Here is a 20000-nt window from a genome sequence, read left to right as displayed (position 1 = left end):
TTATCTGTAACTGCGTTTAAAACTCTGATACTTTATGTCATCAGTTTATGTGTGGGACTCATGTGGACTCCTGAAATCTGCAGTCCTGATTTTATTTTGAAAGGTTCTGGCAGGAAGCTGAGACACTCAGATGTGAGACTTTAGAAAGAATCACGTCGTCTGTTTAGTCCATACTTCTCTGAACGTCATTGATGTTCAGCTCTTCATTGCTTGTATGTTTTGTATAATCTGCGCTGCACGTTTACCTGTCGTACCTGACAGTGTTGTATGATGTCATGATGTGTGTTACTAACATTAATGTGTCTCATCTTCTGTGTCCCGGACTGCAGATGAAGAACAGCCTCTTGGTTCACTCAGTTCTCATTAATGTGAACTCTTTCCTGACCTACCTGTCAGGTGAGTTCAGACGTCTGAGGTCACATGACTCATCACAGTCAGTGTCTGTGCTGAGGCCAGACAGAAACAGGATTAAAACTGTTTGTTTGTCTGTAGGTTTAATCTGACCTGTGATCAGCTGACAGTGGGCTGACCTCGCTGCTTCGTTCTGCTGCAGCAACATTTTCATCAGCGGAACTTTTTATATCATTTAGATTATTTTATCGTGAAGGTACACACAGGAAATGTGAGGACAGATTGTGTACTTTTACTCAAGTACTGTACTTAAATACAAATTTGAGGTGCTTGAGTAGTTCCATTTTCTGCTACTTCTACTCAGCTTCATTTCACAGAAAAGTATAGTACTTTATACAGTACAGCAACATGTACAAGTACCACCTGCTGTTGTATTGCATTTTATTGTTTGATTATTTCGTCACGCAGCCGTGTGGCAGTAGAATATTTACCTGCTTCAAGAGGGGAACAAAGATGGCAGCTGGCTTCTTCCTGTGTTTGTTTCAGTGAAGCTGTGAGGCAGTAAAGTGACATGATGATGATGATGATGATGATGATGATGATGATGATGACGATTATCTGTCATGTGATGCAAACATTCGTTTATCCGTGCAGGTAAACATCATGTGACCAGGTGGAGAAGTCTGATGTTCTGTTGTTTCTGCAGCTTGATAATTTTCTGGAAACTCAATTTTTATGCAACGAGTTACACAACAGAGTGAGGAGGGGGTGATGGTGGTGGAGGGTGAGGAGGGTGAGGAGGGTGAGGAGGCCCTGCTTTCTTTGTGGCTCTCTCAGAAACATCTCCAATTACAGGACAAAGGCGACTCATTCAGCTCCAACGCTGCAGCTTTGCATGTTTAATTAGAGCTCTGAGCTGAGTGTTGAGAGGAGAGGCCGCAGAGCCTCCTCCACCTCCTCTGCACCTCCATCCACCTCCTCTGCACCCCCTCCACCTCCTCTGCACCCCCTCCACCCCCTATGCACTCCCCCCACCTCCTCTACACTACATCCCCCTCCTCTGCACTCCCTCCACCTCCTCTGCACCTCCATCCCCCTCCTCTGCACCCCCTCCACCCCCTATGCACTCCCCCCACCTCCTCTACACTACATCCCCCTCCTCTGCACTCCCTCCACCTCCTCTGCACTACATCCACCTCCTCTGCACCTCCATCCCCCTCCTCTGCACCCCCTCCACCTCCTCTGCACTACATCCACCTCCTCTGCACCTCCATCCCCCTCCTCTGCACCCCCTCCACCTCCTCTGGACTCCCTCCACCTCCTCTGCGCTCCCTCCACCTCCTCTGGACTCCCTCCACCTCCTCTGCGCTCCCTCCACCTCCTCTGCACCCCCTCCACCTCCTCTGCGCTCCCTCCACCTCCTCTGGACTCCCTCCACCTCCTCTGCGCTCCCTCCACCTCCTCTGCACCCCCTCCACCTCCTCTGCACTACATCCACCTCCTCTGCACCCCCTCCACCTCCTCTGCACCCCCTCCACCTCCTCTAGACCCCCTGTACGGGACAAATGTGACACTTTGAGAGCACATACATAATCTTCTGATTTCCAGGTTTAGGAAGGAAAACCTACCTGGTTAATATCAGAGACAGGTGGTGTGGAGACAGGAAGTGCTCCCAGTGCTAACATGCTAACGTACATATTAGCATCAACCTGATCACTCCTCGTTTCTCAGACAGGATGAGTTTGAAGTGTGTAAAAAGAGATGGTTTTGTTGCATCTAGAATATTAAAGAAAAGTCCGACTGTTTGTCCTTTTGAACTATAACTGCTCGTTTGTTGCCACGGCTGCTAACGTTAGCATAGCTAATTTGCTATCATCTGTGCTCTCTGAGATCTTCTTCTTTCCGTCTGCATTCAGCACTGCAGGCCACAGGTTTGAATGAGCAGTTTAATGTTACAGTTAGAGGTGAAGAGCAGGATCATCAGATTCCTGTTCGACTGATGGACCACAGAGTAAATGCTGCTGTTATACCAACACTGGGCCCCACAAGGGAGCGTTATCTGTCACTGCTGTTTACTCTGTACACAAATGAATGCAGGACTAACTCATCCGCAGATCTGAGGTCTGAGGAAATGACTTCAGAGCGAGCAGAAGGACGGAGAGGACGGGAGCGTCTGCTCTTCTGTTAGAGTCCTAACGTTCTGTCCGTCGGACTGTGGGTCGGCGTCGGCAGCAGCCTCGGGACCGTGAACCGCCTGCACGGTCCTCCTTTGCCCGGAGAGCCCTCAGACCTTCGAGTGTCACTGGCGATGAGGTGTTTGTGCTTCAGTCTCGATTGCTGGTGATGACGTTGAGTGTCTGTTCTGTTGTGGTTGTATTTGTCTCACACAGAGAATAAATGAAAACTATGATAGTGAAACACTGACAGGGACCAGTTACTGCACAGTGAGTACTTTTACTTTCAGACTTTCAGTACATTTTGCTGATGGTACTTTGATAGTTTTAGTGGAATAAGATTTTGAATGCAGGACTTTTACTTGTAGCAGAGTATTTTCACAGTGTTTATTGGTACTTTTACTGAAGTAAAGGACCTGAATACTTTTCCGTCACTGCCTCTGACATCATGATCAGGTCTAAAGTATCCCTGACAAAGTGTTTGAGTGATGGACGTTCACTTCCTGTTGAGGACCATCGTGGAATTTCCTGTTTCTCCTCCGTCACTCTTCTTTCTGCTTCAAATATTCTTCAGCTCAGTATCTCTACATTTGACTGTTTTTAGGTTAAAAACTTAACAATTAAGAAAAAGACAATAAAAAGTCAATGAAATGAAATTTGAATTGAAGCGTTTGACAAACTGGTCGTAACTGAAGGTCAACTTACGAGGTTTTTCCAGACGTCATTTGAGTTTCTGGCTCAGAAGCAGTAAGATTCAGATCAGAAACCTGGACTCAGGTCTGATCATGAAACACCTGAAACTGATTCACAGCAAAACAAGAGTCTGAACCAGGACAGCAAGAACACACTGGAGACCAGACCAGACCAGACCAGTCCAGACCAGACCAGACCAGACCAGACCAGAAGGTCCACAACAGCTGCACTCAACAGCCTGAGAGGTTTTCTTCTGTGGTGTTTATTATGAACACTAAGATCCAGACACAACACACAGATTAACACACTCACACACACACACACACACACACACACACACACACATGTTAACATAAACCTCATAAACTCAGTCACTTTGTGAGTCCTCACAAAGTGACTGAGTAAACAGATTCATGTCCCCACAACATGAGTAATACATGGACACATACACACACACACACACACGATAGTACCCCCCCACACCACCCATTTTGAGGGAAATGATGGCGAGCCTCCACATTCCTCACCACCGGGGAAACAACGATTCACATCACAGGAAGCCAGAGAGGAAGAAGCTGGCTAATGCTTTCCTGTTAGACACACACACACACACACACACACACACACACACACACACACACACACTCAGACACACACACGCACACACACACGCACACACACACACACACGCACACACATGCACACACACACACACACACACACACACACACACACACACAGACACACTCAGACACACACGCACACACACACACACACGCACACACACACGCACACACACGCACACACACACACACACGCACGCACGCACACACACACACACACACAGACACACTCAGACACACACGCGCACACACACACACACACGCACACACACACGCACACACATGCACACACACACACACACACACACACACACACACAGACACACTCAGACACACACGCACACACACACACACACGCACACACACACGCACACACACACGCACACACACGCACACACACACACACACGCACGCACGCACACACACACACACACACACACTCACTCAGTCTGTCCAAACCATAATTACAGACTGCAGATGTTCTGCAGTGAAAGTTTCACTGCTGTAGAATGTCAGAGACCAACGGGTCCAGGATGAAGATGCAGACATAGACTAGGACCAAGACCCAAAAATCAAAATGGGACCAAGACTAACCAGGGTAAAGAACGAGGACCGGGTTTAAGATGAGCACGAGCCCGGAACAAAATCAGGACCATTGTCATGCTGTCCGATTACTCTGGTTTAAAACTAAGACCAAAACTAAGACCAGGATCAGGACCTGCTCTTAGTTCACACACAGTGTGTGATGAGAAATATTCTTATTTCATGTCCATTATGGAAACTTCAGTTCTTCTGTTTCTGTTCTTCAGTTTTTAATTTTTCTGTTCTTCTGTTCTTCTGTTCCTCTGTTCCTGTTCCCCCGTTTCCCTCCAGTCGTTGTCATGGTGACGCTCAGCTATGCAGAGTCTGAATACAGTCAGCAGCTCAGAGGAAAGAGGCTTTTGTTACCCACAACCCCTTTCACCTCCTCCCCCATCCTCACCTCCTCAGCTTCTCCTCATCTCAGCTTCTTTTTCAGACTCAGCGCAGCAAAGTGGAACCCTGGACTGGCCACATGTCCAACAACCAGTATGGACCCATTATGGTCCCAGTATATTACCAGTAAGGCTTCACTTCTTAACATATGTTTCCTAATATATTCATTCCCAGCTAGCATAGCCACAGATTAGTACTGGGAATTTGTCAGAATCATCCTGATACTCCAGACATCCATCCAAAGTGATACTGGACAAACACTGGTCACATGTTGGTCATATAATGGGATAATTCTGTGAACACTGGTATTATACTGGGAATATATAGAGCAGGCATCTCAAACCGGTTCCATAAAGGGCCGCGTGGCTGCAAGTTTTCATTCCAACCCAGGAGGAGCACACCTGGCTGGAATCAATTAATCAGCTGATCTCAGTCTTCAGCTGATAACTAAGTGATCCCTTGATGTTGTTTGGTTGGCCTGATGTGCTCCTCCTGGGTTGGAATGAAAACCTGCAGCCACGCGGCCCTTTATGGAACCGGTTTGAGATGCCTGATATAGAGAATATAGCATCTGGATATACACTTGGAATATGATGGGGCCATATTTGGACCACACAGGGAATGTAGATGTATTGATAATATATTGATAATATATTGAGCCCAGAGGAGTTTCATTTTCATGCTGTTTGTAAGAACTGCTCCTGTTGATTACTGGTTCTGTATAATATCCAAACGCACTAGGACACTGTGCTGTAAACCTGTTGTTGATTATTGCTGTGTTTGTTGTTGACATGTTGATTATCATCATGATGTTTGTTGACATGTTGATTATGGTCATACTGTTTGTTGACATGTTGATTATGGTCATACTGTTTGTTGACATGTTGATTATTGTCATACTGTTTGTTGACATGTTGATTATGGTCATGGTGTTTGTTGACATGTTGATTATGGTCATGGTGTTTGTTGACATGTTGATTATTGTCATGGTGTTGTTGACATGTTGATTATGGTCATACTGTTGTTGACATGTTGATTATGGTCATGGTGTTTGTTGACATGTTGATTATTGTCATGGTGTTGTTGACATGTTGATTATGGTCATACTGTTGTTGACATGTTGATTATGGTCATGGTGTTTGTTGACATGTTGATTATTGTCATGGTGTTTGTTGACATGTTGATTATGGTCATACTGTTGTTGACATGTTGATTATGGTCATGGTGTTTGTTGACATGTTGATTATGGTCATGGTGTTTGTTGACATGTTGATTATGGTCATGGTGTTTGTTGACATGTTGATTATTGTCATGCTGTTTGTTGACATGTTGATTATTGTCATGGTGTTGTTGACATGTTGATTATGGTCATACTGTTTGTTGACATGTTGATTATTGTCATGGTGTTTGTTGACATGTTGATTATGGTCATACTGTTGTTGACATGTTGATTATGGTCATGGTGTTTGTTGACATGTTGATTATGGTCATGGTGTTTGTTGACATGTTGATTATTGTCATGGTGTTTGTTGACATGTTGATTATGGTCATACTGTTGTTGACATGTTGATTATGGTCATACTGTTTGTTGACATGTTGATTATTGTCATGCTGTTTGTTGACATGTTGATTATTGTCATGGTGTTTGTTGACATGTTGATTATTGTCATGCTGTTTGTTGACATGTTGATTATGGTCATGGTGTTTGTTGACATGTTGATTATTGTCATGGTGTTTGTTGACATGTTGATTATTGTCATGCTGTTTGTTGACATGTTGATTATGGTCATGCTGTTTGTTGACATGTTGATTATTGTCATGCTGTTTGTTGACATGTTGATTATGGTCATGGTGTTTGTTGACATGTTGATTATTGTCATGGTGTTTGTTGACATGTTGATTATGGTCATGCTGTTTGTTGACATGTTGATTATTGTCATGGTGTTGTTGACATGTTGATTATGGTCATACTGTTGTTGACATGTTGATTATTGTCATGCTGTTTGTTGACATGTTGATTATGGTCATGGTGTTTGTTGACATGTTGATTATGGTCATACTGTTTGTTGACATGTTGATTATTGTCATGCTGTTTGTTGACATGTTGATTATGGTCATGCTGTTTGTTGACATGTTGATTATTGTCATGCTGTTTGTTGACATGTTGATTATGGTCATACTGTTGTTGACATGTTGATTGTTGTCATGCTGTTTGTTGACATGTTGATTATGGTCATGGTGTTTGTTGACATGTTGATTATTGTCATGGTGTTGTTGACATGTTGATTATGGTCATGGTGTTTGTTGACATGTTGATTATTGGTATTGGTATGGTCATTAAAATAAATACCTGAACACTCATTTTTCACTCTGAACAATGACGTGAACACAGCATAACGGACCTGGAGCACCACCATGTTTGAGGCCCCCAGAAAACATAACCCCACCCCTGCTGACCTCACAGAGATGATGGAGGTCAGAGGTCAGTGACCCACAGAGCTGGAGTCAATGGTGTGTGTGTGTGTGTGTGTGTGTGTGTGTGTGTGTGTTTGTTTGTGTGTGTGTGTGGTGGGTTCAGCTGGTTGGTTCTCACACAGGAAACAAAAGCAGTTATAATATTAATAATACACACGTCACTTCTTCTTCTTATTATTATTCATTCTAAATTTCATCAGCGAGTCTTATTTTATTCCTCATGTTTAAACTTTACTTGTATTTATTCACATATTTGCTTTATTTATATTTTGTTTTACTGTTGTTGAATGTACACACACACACAAACACACGCACACACCCACACATATATATATACATATATATATGTGTGTGTGTATATATGTACATATGTGTATATACGCCTGGTTTAAGGTTGTTATATGAATAAAAATGATGAGCATGATTATGAATGACCTGTAGAAAATATTCTTTAGTAAATATTCTATTTTACTCTGTAAACAACGTGTTTAAAATTTCGTTTTCTTTATAAAATGGAAAAAATCCTTTAAACAGAAGTTTTTCGGTCTTATTAATATACATTCGATTCTGTTTTTAGTTAATAATTATCATTATTAATCAGTTGATCAGTTTTCAGGAAGAATAAAGGAGCGAAAAATACAACGGGGAGTGTACAAGGACGACAGCATCTTCATCAGCCTCTTCCTCAGTGTGTGTGTGTGTGTGTGTGTGTGTGTGTGTGTGTGTGTGTGTGTGTGCTGTCGCTCTCTGCTCTGTCTCGAGCTGCTGTCGGGCTGTTTTTCCTCCGGACTCTGATTGAAGGTAAAAAGTCGCTTTTCTCTTTGTTAAAATCTGTTTTTTCTTCATGGAGTTTGGTGCGAAGCTTCGTTTTGAAGTCAGCAAAGAGTTTCTTGTTGCATTAAATCCGCTTTCTGCTCAGTTTTATTGACTCTGGTGTGAAGTGAAGAAGCGGAGCCGCGTTCAGCTGAACTCGCGTCAGTTTGATGGAATAAATCCGGTTTTTACTGGACTCCGTTTTCATGAAAAACTTCTGAATCCTGGAGAGATGAAGTGAAGTCAGAATGTCTTTTATTCCTTCTTGCCATCGAAAAAAACACGAACGAGCGAATTACTGAAGAATAATTAAACTGGAATAAATCAAAGATCGATTCAACGAACTGTATCAGTTGATTTGAAAACGTGTTCATACAAAGTTAATGATGGACTTTGAGTGTTAAAACTTTTCAAATCTGCTCGACGTTTTAATGAAGGAATCTTTCTGCGGTGTGAAGCGACATGAACTCAGTCTGCATCTGATCTGCGTGAAAACAGTTGTGATCCGGCGCAAAAGAAGTAAAATGGAATCGAATTGAATTGAACCTAAAACGTGTTTGAAGGGTTTAAAGTCGTTTGATGAGCTGATCTGAGATCAGTTTTAATTAGCTGCAGTCTGATGATTTAGTCACTGCAAAGTGTTATTTGTGCATTTAAACGTTGTTTCTGTGCTTCACAGTGGAGATGAGAGGTTTTACTCACTCAGGAGCAAAGATGATGAAACTGAACTGAAAGTATAAAATCCTGAAGAGACCCTGATCCAGAGTGTTTGCAGATTAGTGGATGCATGAAAGTTGTTTTAATCAGCTGATCAGAAAGCGGTTTAATAAAGGTTTTTGTGGATCAGTTTCACATCTGTGACTCTGAACAAACTGAAGATTTAAATGTTTCACAAATATTTCTGCCTCTGAAAGAAAATCCTGCTGAAAGTGTAAAAAGTCACAGATTTCAGGGTTCTGAGTGTTTGATGTCTTTTCCTCTAACAATGTAATCAGAAACTGGTTTTTGAGGTTTATCTTGGACCAGATTGATGTGAGTCCCTGACAGTGATCCGTCTCTCTGCAGGACAATGCCCCCCTCAAGCAGCAGAACTCCCTCTGCTCCTCTTCAAGATTATTACCTGACATGAAGGACTGAAGGCTGAGGACGCAGCACCCCCTGCTGGACTCCTGCTACAGCTGCAGGCCATGGCTGAGCCCAGCTACTCTGACCTGATCGCCAAACACTACAACTACACCGGCAAGTTCCGCAAGACGCAGCAGGACTCGGGTCTGAAGGCCGACTCTGTGGTCTTCATCATCGTGTGCTGCTTCATAATCCTGGAGAACATCCTGGTCTTGACCACCATCTGGCGGACCAAGAAGTTCCACAAGCCCATGTACTACTTCATCGGGAACCTGGCGCTATCCGACCTGCTTGCCGGCGTTGTCTACACCGCCAACATCTTGCTGTCGGGTGCCAACACGTACAAGCTGACACCCACGCAGTGGTTCTTCAGGGAGGGTAGCATGTTTGTGGCGCTGGCGGCGTCCGTCTTCAGCCTGCTGGCCATCGCCATTGAGCGCCATCTCACCATGCTGAAGATGAAACTGCACAACAACGGCAACACCTGCCGCGTCTTCCTGCTCATCAGCACTGTGTGGATGATCGCGGCGGTGCTGGGCGGCCTGCCGGTGATGGGCTGGAACTGCATCCGGAGCATGACGCAGTGCTCCACCGTGCTGCCGCTCTACCACAAGACCTACATCCTGTTCTGCACCTCTGTCTTCAGCATCATCCTCATGGCCATCGTGGTGCTCTATGCTCGCATCTACGCACTGGTGCGCACTCGCAGCCGCAAACTCGTCTTCCGCAAAGTGTCCAACGGCCGTGGCAACTCTGGTGCCAACATCAAGAGCTCGGAGAAGTCGATGGCACTGCTGAAGACCGTAATCATCGTCCTGAGCTGCTTCATTGCCTGCTGGGCACCGCTCTTCATCCTGCTGCTGCTGGACGCCGCCTGCGAAACCCTGAGCTGTCCGATCCTGTACAAAGCAGAGTGGTTCCTGGCGCTCGCCGTTCTCAACTCTGCTATGAACCCGCTCATCTACACGCTGACGAGCAACGAGATGCGTCGTGCGTTCCTCAAGACGCTGCTGTGCTGCACCGCCTGCATCCGGCCAAGCGGCAAGTTCACAGGGCCAATCATGGGGGCGGAGTTCAGTCGCAGCAAGTCAGATAACTCCTCCCACCCCAACAAGGAGGAGGTGGAGCATTCACCAAGGGAGACGACGGCGGCGTCCTCAGGGAACGTCACGTCATCCTAAATGCTCGGCCGTGAGTGAATTGTAGAGCGTCAGACGTAGAGTTGGTGTTTGTACAGGAAACAGGTGTGAATGGCGCCCAGTGGCGTCGTCATGGACCGATCTGAACCCGCAGCTGATCAGGACTCACAGCACTTATGGAAACTTTCTAACTGGTTAAACTGGGACCAGTGAACCCTCAGGTAGAGAGGGTCCACACTTTGTAAGAAGCTCTCACCTGTAACATGTCATCGAGTCAGTCAGGACGCATCAACACACCTTCAGGACGGCCGGCTGGTTTAACTGCTGGATCTCTGGAGGATTTCAGCTTCATCCCACCTGCTGATGTGGATCACGGTAGTTCTGGTCCATTCAGGGCTCAGAATCAAGTCCTCATGATGCTGGACGGTTTCCCTGACTGGGTCTGAAAGCACGATGAAGGTTTAGAGCAGCTGTAATGATGAAGACAGATCTGAGCTTCAGAGAAAGCGTTACTGATCCTCGTAGAAGAACAATCCGACTTTTTACTGACCCTCTAAGATCAACTAGACCCTGTAGCACTTAAACACACAGCCGTCCAATATTTAAGAAATGCAAGTTAATTCATTTTTTCCTCCACCTCCCTTAAAGAAATCACATGATTTCAGAGCTCAGGTGCTTCTCATGAACTGAAGGTTTGCCAGAATTTATATTTAAAATTTCTGTTTGAAAAAGAAAGAAAGGCTCAGAGAAAAGCTGCAAAATCAAAACTACGTATGAACATTCCCACCGTCCTGAAACTAAACCCGCGTCCACGTCGGCAGCTCACGCTTGGATTTTATGCAGAAGAAGAAGGCGATGTGCTGAAACACTGATTTTTAAACAAATGCATCTAATGTCTCAAAGAAGCACCTGAACTTTGAATTTGTGTTTTTTATGACATGTTTGTAAAAAGTTAACTGTGTAAAAGTTGTAGAAACTGTTGGTCAGAATGTATTTTCTACTTCCTGTCTGTACTGTTCCTGTCGGTGGTGACGTCATTGTAGTTGAATTAATTTATATTTGAAACCAGGAAGAAAAAACAGCATTTTGCTTGTCAGATAAATGAAAAAAGGTTAGGTTAGGGTTAGGGTTAGATGTTTCATGAAATGTTTCAGAAATATGGAAGCTCATTAATGCCAAGAAGAAATATCAAAAGATAAAATAAAGTGAGGAACAATTAAAAAATAAAACCGTCAATAGTGTCTCAGAATTAAAACAATGTTTATATTTAGAGAAAAAGATTCAAAATTTGTTCTTGACCTTGAAAACAAGTAGAGAAAATGAATCTCACCTTCTGGAGCTTTTGATCATCACATGATCTTTGTAAGCAGGTACAAACTCTTTAAAGCCAACATGGATGAGAAGTCCTGAAAGTGCTCAGAAAAAACAGGAAAAATCTACAATGACAGCTGCAATAACTCACGAGGATCATGTGATGTGACTGAGAACGCCAGGACGTCCTCTGAAAGGAACTCACGGTGAACTCAGATGACTTACCAAGTAAAAACTGATACTAAGCAGGTCATATTTTAGACAAACTGATTTGTATTTTTGCTGCTCAGAACCTCATAGAGAAATTCCACATTTTAAGTCAATAATTACAGCAACATGTTAAACTTTTGGCAGGAAAGGGCTTCTGTTCCGATCAGATTTGTTACCATGGTGACCAGTTCTTTTCAGTTTCCACTTTCTACCAGGAGCTGATCAATTAATCCATGAATTCCCGTGTGTTGTATCAGTTTGTTGATGTCCAGCCTGAACTCCGTCTGTCTGTCTACACTGTTTAACTCCTGAATGTTGGTTGGTTTGTTAGCGCTTAATAAAGACAGAAATAGAAACACACAGCTTGTGTTTGAGAACAAATTGTACATGAAAAGCTGCTTTCATCAGGCAGTTCAGAAATAATCACAATACAATGAGAAATTAGAACAATAAGCAGAGAAAACTACATTTTCCAAGAGCATCTGTGTAGCAGTAAGAGCTGAAGTTAGAAAATTAATTTGTACCTTGACTGGAAGCACCGAAAGAAACTGAAGTGTTTGAAACAGAGTGACTGATAAAAGGGGTTTAAATTATGTGTTTCAAGTTTCATTGAAGAGCTGAGTGAATTTATTTATGGGACACGGTGCTGCCTGAGTGAACAGGTGAAGTGTTCAGTCTGAACAGGTGAGTGTTCAGTCTGAACAGGTGAGTGTTCAGTCTTCAGTCTGAAATGAATGTGTATGTTCTCCTTCATTCATTTGTATTTGGTTACATAAACAGCCAGCTGTGAGATACCTGGACAGTAAGTGTGTGAGTGCAGAGGTGAAGTAGACACATCTCAATTCTATTCAAATTCTAAATACATCTCACTGTAGACGAGTACGAGTATAAGGCAACAGAAAATGGAAATACTCAAGCACAAGCAGGCCTACCTCAGAAGTGTACAGCTAAATGAAGAGTACATGAGTAAATGTACTTAGTTACTTGCCACGACTGGTGAAAACTGCCATCAGATCTGACCTGAGGTGAACTCCTTGTTCATGTTACTGTGGCTCCACGTCCTCCATCTGATCCAAAAACAACCAACCAAACAGAATTCAGGAGTTATCGGCTGACTAGCCAATCAATTAAAAACGGCATCTTGTAGTCAGAGAAGAAATATAAAGTATTAAATTAGCTGGAACAGTAGTGTGACACTTGGAGCTTCAACTTCATTCAACTACTTCCTGTTACATGTGGTTGTAGTATGGTGGCCTCTGGTGGACAATATTCACCATCACCTGCACCGCTGATGGAATATCAACAACATGTCTGCAGAGTTTCCAGAGGAGGTTTCTGCTGATATTAATTAATCAGTCTGATTTGTTTATTGACTAAATGGAAAAGTGAGGTGGTCACCTGACCAGCGAAGGCACTTCCAACAAATACTCAGCAGCTGATTGGATGAACATCTGTCTATCACCATCTATCACGGGGCAGTTTCAACCAATCAGATCGAGGAACTATATGAACTTTGTTCTTCTTTCAGTGAAGCAAACCACTAACCACAGCTCTGTCAGCGTGTCAGCAGCCTCCAGCTAACACTGGAGAGGAAACAGCACATTAATATGGATAAAGAAGAAGAAACAAAACGTTTGAATCTGTAGGCCTGAACCAATCAGAGACAACCTGTTTCTTTCCTCTCATTGGAGGGTTGTGGACCTGTGTGTTTTTGTGTTTCTGGTTAGGTTGGCTGGGATGGAACATGTGGTTCAGTATATTCTGATCCAGACAGTCAATAACAGATGGAAATAAAGAAACTGAAAGCTCGACGGCCGCCTGCTGTCATGTGACGTTAATCTAATGAGACGTTGAAGCTGCAGCCGTTTCAGTTCTGTTTCTTCACTAAATTCAATAACGTCCAGATTCTCTCTCCTAACGCAGTGATTGGTGGAAGAAAACAAACAATCCGTCAGTAAACACAGAGTCAATGTGTAAACTAGATGGAGGTCATTCTGTCTGTCTGTCTGCCTCCCTGTCTGTCTGCCTGTCTGTCTGTCTGTCTATCTGTCTCTCAGTCAGTCAGAAATCGTGTGGACGTCAGGAGGATCTGATGGATCTGATTCTGTTCCTCAGTCTGTCTCTCTGCTGTGAGTTCACCCTTTTGTTTTCCTCTTGCTGTTCACAGAACATTATAGTGAAACATTACAGTTAAATATTACAGTTAAATATTATAGTGGAATATTGCAGTTAAATATTATAGTGGAATATTGCAGTTAAATATTACAGTTAAATATTATCGTGGAATATTACAGTTAAATATTACAGTTAAATATTATAGTGGAATATTACAGTTAAATATTACAGTTAAATATTATAGTGAAACATTACAGTTAAATATTACAGTTAAATATTATAGTGGAATATTACAGTGGAATATTACAGTTAAATATTATAGTGGAATATTACAGTTAAATATTATAGTGGAATATTACAGTTAAATATTATAGTGGAATATTACAGTTAAATATTATAGTGGAATATTATAGTTAAATATTATAGTGGAATATTACAGTTAAATATTATAGTGGAATATTACAGTTAAATATCATAGTGGAATATTACAGTTAAATATTATAGTGGAATATTACAGTTAAATATTATAGTGGAATATTACAGTTAAATATCATAGTGGAATATTACAGTGGAATATTACAGTTAAATATTACAGTGGAATATTACAGTTAAATATTATAGTGGAATATTACAGTGGAATATTACAGTTAAATATTATAGTGGAATATTATAGTGGAATATTACAGTTAAATATTATAGTGGAATATTATAGTGGAATATTACAGTTAAATATTACAGTGGAATATTACAGTTAAATATTATAGTGGAATATTATAGTGGAATATTATAGTTGAATATTACAGTTAAATATTACAGTGGAATATTACAGTTAAATATTATAGTGGAATATTACAGTGGAATATTACAGTTAAATATTATAGTGGAATATTACAGTTAAATATTACAGTGGAATATTACAGTTAAATATTATAGTGGAATATTATAGTGGAATATTACAGTTAAATATTATAGTGGAATATTACAGTTAAATATTATAGTGGAATATTACAGTTAAATATCATAGTGGAATATTACAGTGGAATATTACAGTTAAATATTACAGTTAAATATTATAGTGGAATATTACAGTTAAATATTATAGTGGAATATTATAGTTAAATATTATAGTGGAATATTACAGTTAAATATTATAGTGGAATATTACAGTTAAATATCATAGTGGAATATTATAGTGGAATATTACAGTTAAATATTATAGTGGAATATTACAGTTAAATATCATAGTGGAATATTACAGTGGAATATTACAGTTAAATATTACAGTGGAATATTACAGTTAAATATTATAGTGGAATATTACAGTGGAATATTACAGTTAAATATTATAGTGGAATATTATAGTGGAATATTACAGTTAAATATTATAGTGGAATATTATAGTGGAATATTACAGTTAAATATTACAGTGGAATATTACAGTTAAATATTATAGTGGAATATTATAGTGGAATATTATAGTGGAATATTACAGTTAAATATTACAGTGGAATATTACAGTTAAATATTATAGTGGAATATTACAGTGGAATATTACAGTTGAATATTATAGTGGAATATTACAGTGGAATATTACAGTTAAATATTACAGTGGAATATTACAGTTAAATATTATAGTGGAATATTACAGTTAAATATTATAGTGGAATATTACAGTTAAATATTACAGTGGAATATTACAGTTAAATATTATAGTGGAATAATGCGAATGATTCTGAGTCTAACTGAACGAACAGAAAACAGAACAAACAGAAATTCTCTTTAATGTGTAACCTTGATATGAAAACGCTGCCTGGTGCTTCACTGATTCTGAACAGCATCTTTTCAGGAGAACACTGACTGTAAAAAAAAGAACAGACATTAAAATAAAAACATGCAGAGGAGTTCAGCCCTGAATAGTGTCTGCAGGTGTTCTTCTCAGGCTGCAGGTGTAACCTCCACCAATCAGGGAGCAGAGCAGTAGCCTCCGAGTAGCCTCACCTGAGAGGTGAAAGCTGGGCCTCATTGAAACTGAAAGCTGAAAGTGACCTTCAAGAACATTTCAGCACTTTCATCAAAACATCTCCTCAGCTGGAACAAATCGAAGAACAAACTATCTGTTTTCAGAGATTTCAGTGATCAACTGAACAATACGGGAAATGATTTGAAATCTGTTTATATGTTTAATAGCAAGTATTGAACATTAATGAACTTAATGTCATATTTCTAGACGGAGGGGAATCCATCATTGTTTTCTGCGGACTCTGGAGTTTTCTGACAGTAAACCTTCGTTTTCAGGGCAGATGAACTGAAACTGAACGTGAAATGACAAAAACAACATTGAACATAACTTTATTAACTTTAGAACAACTGTCACATGTTGGACTTATTGTCTTTAAAAGAGGAAGACAGCAGGAACGATAAATTCAGAGGGATTTTTAAGAAAGCTGATGAACAAAATGCCATCAGCTGACTTCCTGTTTGTCTCTGATTGGTTGACAGGGTGCATGGCTGCTGCCAGGTCACTATGGACCGGTGAGTGTGTCCTCTCTCTGCAGATGTCCTGTTGTGTCCTCTCTCTGCAGATGTCCTGATATGTCCTCTCTCTGCAGATGTCCTGTTGTGTCCTCTCTCTGTAGATGTCCTGACATGTCCTTTCTCTGCAGATGTCCTGTTGTGTCCTCTCTCTGCAGATGTCCTGATATGTCCTCTCTCTGCAGATGTCCTGTTGTGTCCTTTCTCTGCAGATGTCCTGATATGTCCTCTCTCTGTAGATGTCCTGTTGTGTCCTCTCTCTGTAGATGTCCTGACATGTCCTTTCTCTGCAGATGTCCTGATATGTCCTCTCTCTGTAGATGTCCTGACATGTCCTTTCTCTGCAGATGTCCTGATATGTCCTCTCTCTGCATATGTCCTGACATGTCCTTTCTCTGCAGATGTCCTGACGTGTCCTCTCTCTGCAGATGTCCTGACATGTCTTCTCTCTGCAGATGTCCTGACATGTCCTCTCTCTGCAGATGTCCTGTTGTGTCTTCTCTCTGCAGATGTCCTGTTGTGTCCTCTCTGCAGATGTCCTGACATGTCCTCTCTCTGCAGATGTCCTGTTGTGTCCTCTCTCTGCAGATGTCCTGACATGTCCTCTCTCTGCAGATGTCCTGTTGTGTCCTTTCTCTGCAGATGTCCTGACGTGTCCTCTCTCTGCAGATGTCCTGTTCTGTCCCCTCTCTGCAGATGTCCTGACATGTCCTCTCTCTGCAGATGTCCTGTTGTGTCCTCTCTCTGCAGATGTCCTGATATGTCCTCTCTCTGCAGATGTCCTGTTCTGTCCCCTCTCTGCAGATGTCCTGATATGTCCTCTCTCTGCAGATGTCCTGACGTGTCCTCTCTCTGCAGATGTCCTGTTCTGTCCCCTCTCTGCAGATGTCCTGACGTGTCCTCTCTCTGCAGATGTCCTGTTCTGTCCCCTCTCTGCAGATGTCCTGACATGTCCTCTCTCTGCAGATAAACCCTGGATCATTGTGAGCAGCGCTGAGATTGAGGATGGAGAGACGGTGGAGGTCACCTGTACTCTACCTATTGACTACAGGGGAGGAGACTGTCGCCTGTTCAGAGACAACTCTCCCGTCCCTTTCAGACTGAAGACAGCGACAGGTTACCTCTGTGTCTTCTATCTGACCTCTCAGGAGCTGCTGGGAAGACAGCCAGTGGGCAGCCAGATCTTCCTCAAGTGTGACTATCACATCCAACAGTACACCTCGGTGTCCAGTGACGTCAAAGGTGTGACCGTCTGGGGTAAGAGGACCAGTTCGCAAATGTTAAAGGACATTTAGACTGACACTTAGTCGATCCTGTTGGGTGTGTTTTTTGTTCTGTTTTGTTCTTTCTCAGTTTAAATTCAGAACACTTGCTGTGTGACAGGATACTCAAAGACCAGCTCGTTATCTTGAGCTCTCAGATGATGACGGTTGGTGAATAAAGCTTCAAGCAGACATTATTCTGATAAATCCAGAGCATATTTGAGTGTTTCAGTATGAAATCAATGATAAATCAATGCTAACCAATGTTAGTCAACATCAGTTAAGTAACATTAGCTACCTCGCGCAAAAGTACTAACTCCATTAACAATGGAGGTTTGTGGTCTGGAATGAATTTTTAGAGCTCTGAACGACTGGAATACATTTTGCACATCATAAGAGAGCAAAGAATTAGCTCGCTAGCTGTTAGCTGTTTCATTTCAGCTGTAATTCAACCTCCTGACGAGGCTCCTGACCTCCCCATCGAGGTTTAGGCTTCATTTCAGCTTGTTTTCAACGTGGAGATGTTTGCTGGGTCGGCACTGTGCCGTGACTTTGTTCAGTTTGGTTTTCACCCAAAAGGAGGCGTGGTCATTCTGAGGACAGGAAAGTGACGTATACCTGCTCTCATCAACGCTTTGAGCTTCAGCCCTTTGTTCTCTACTGACTTGTGTTTGTCGGTGGTCTCTCCCTCAGGCAGCAGCCCAAGTCCTGGTCTGTCTGTCAGCCGTCGCTTCGTCTCACCCGATGACAGCGTGGAGGTCACCTGTTCTCCACCCCTCAACTTCGTCCACAGCTGTCACTTCTACAGAGATGAGATCCACATCGCAGACGGGTCCTGCAGAAGAAACCTGACCGGCAAGCAGCTCAGCATCTGGGAGAAGTCCACCATACTGCTTCCTGTCAACATGACCTGCACATACCATCCATACGAACACCGCTACGTCCGCTCAGAGCCCAGCAACCACAACCTGCTGTTTGTTGTCGGTAAGGCACCAATCAGGTTCATCCTAAATCACATTCATAGCCAATCACAGCCAGTGCACAGGTGAACACCTGTCGCCAGTGTCTATGTGGAGTTTGCAACCTGAGTGGAACTGAGAAAGAAAACGTCAGTCAATCAATAACAACTTCCTGTTCTTAATGATGAATATATTAATGTGAAATGAAAGCACTTGTGAGCTCTGATTGGATATCAAGCAAGAACCATTCGTGAGAGAAAATCTGTTTCTAAAGTGCTGAACGCCTGAAGCCTTCACAGATCATCTGTTCTGTTTGTTCTCTGTATGTTTGCTGAGCAGAGAACAAACTGTTCACTGCAGTCCAGTTCAGTCCAGTTCAGTCCAGTTCAGTTTAAACCAAAGTTCAACATGGACACAAACACAGAGTCCAGCAATCAGACAGAGGCTGGTAAAAGAGCCAGATTTGATTTGAACTCAAATATGAGCCAATGACGACATCATTCAGCAGCTTAAAGGCAGAGTCCCGCCCTTTCCTGGTAGGCTTTTAATGTGAAAAATCCTTTCAGGAAGTGTTGAGTGACCGGGACATGCTTCGTGGAAATGATCCTGGTTAAAACTAAGAACTATTTTCAGCTCTGATTGTTCTGAAGATTATTTTCTCAATTAGTTGATGATCATTTCCCAGAGTCCAAGGGGACATATTCAGATGTCTTCTTTTGTCCAGCAGTCCAAAACAAAGAGACATTTAGTTGATGATTATTTCTTATAAAATAAATGAAATGAAGTGAAACAAAACTTACCAACTAAACCCAAAAAAGATACATAGTTACTTATTCTCTCCCCCAGATCAATGCTCGTTGTAAATTTCTTGCGTATGAGAGTTTGATCTGAGTCTGGCTGGTGTTGCTTTGTTTCATGTCTGTGTGGTTCGTCTGCAGATGCGAGTCGAGCGTCCTCATCAGTGGACTGCAAAGTCTCAGTGGAGGACGATCAGCTGGCGGCATTCGGACGCAGCAGCTGGACAAATGTCGGTGCAGACGGACCAACGGTCACAGTCCAAGTAACAAACAGCGTCCTGATGCCGAATGAGACCTGCAGCAACATCCAGTGACAGACAGACAGAGACAGACAGAGACAAAGAGACAGACAGAGAGAGAGACAGAGAGACAGACAGAGACGCAGACAGAGACACAGAGAGACAGACAGAGAGAGAGACAGAGACACAGACAGAGACACAGAGAGA

At 42.3% G+C, this 20000-nt stretch overlaps 2 protein-coding genes across 2 annotated transcripts; both read left to right on the top strand.

Moving 5' to 3' along the window:
* Positions 1 to 7988: 7988 nt before the first annotated feature.
* On the top strand, positions 7989 to 11971 carry s1pr1 (sphingosine-1-phosphate receptor 1). The gene is made up of 2 exons (XM_041935259.1): positions 7989 to 8092; positions 9170 to 11971. Exon 2 carries the CDS (start codon positions 9292 to 9294, stop codon positions 10408 to 10410), a length of 1119 nt encoding a protein of 372 aa, XP_041791193.1. The 5' UTR covers positions 7989 to 8092; positions 9170 to 9291; the 3' UTR covers positions 10411 to 11971.
* A 1974-nt stretch (positions 11972 to 13945) lies between these two features.
* Positions 13946 to 19912, top strand: LOC121605999. The gene is made up of 5 exons (XM_041936152.1): positions 13946 to 14018; positions 16504 to 16536; positions 17503 to 17793; positions 18492 to 18782; positions 19696 to 19912. The coding sequence occupies exons 1-5, from the start codon at positions 13982 to 13984 to the stop codon at positions 19866 to 19868; spliced, it is 825 nt and encodes a 274-aa protein (XP_041792086.1). The 5' UTR covers positions 13946 to 13981; the 3' UTR covers positions 19869 to 19912.
* Positions 19913 to 20000: the final 88 nt, after the last annotated feature.

Source organism: Chelmon rostratus, chromosome 4, assembly GCF_017976325.1.
Source record: "Chelmon rostratus isolate fCheRos1 chromosome 4, fCheRos1.pri, whole genome shotgun sequence".
Lineage (NCBI taxonomy): Eukaryota > Metazoa > Chordata > Actinopteri > Chaetodontiformes > Chaetodontidae > Chelmon > Chelmon rostratus.
The sequence above is the reverse complement of the archived record's forward strand: the minus strand, read 5'-3'. Positions and strand labels throughout refer to the sequence as shown.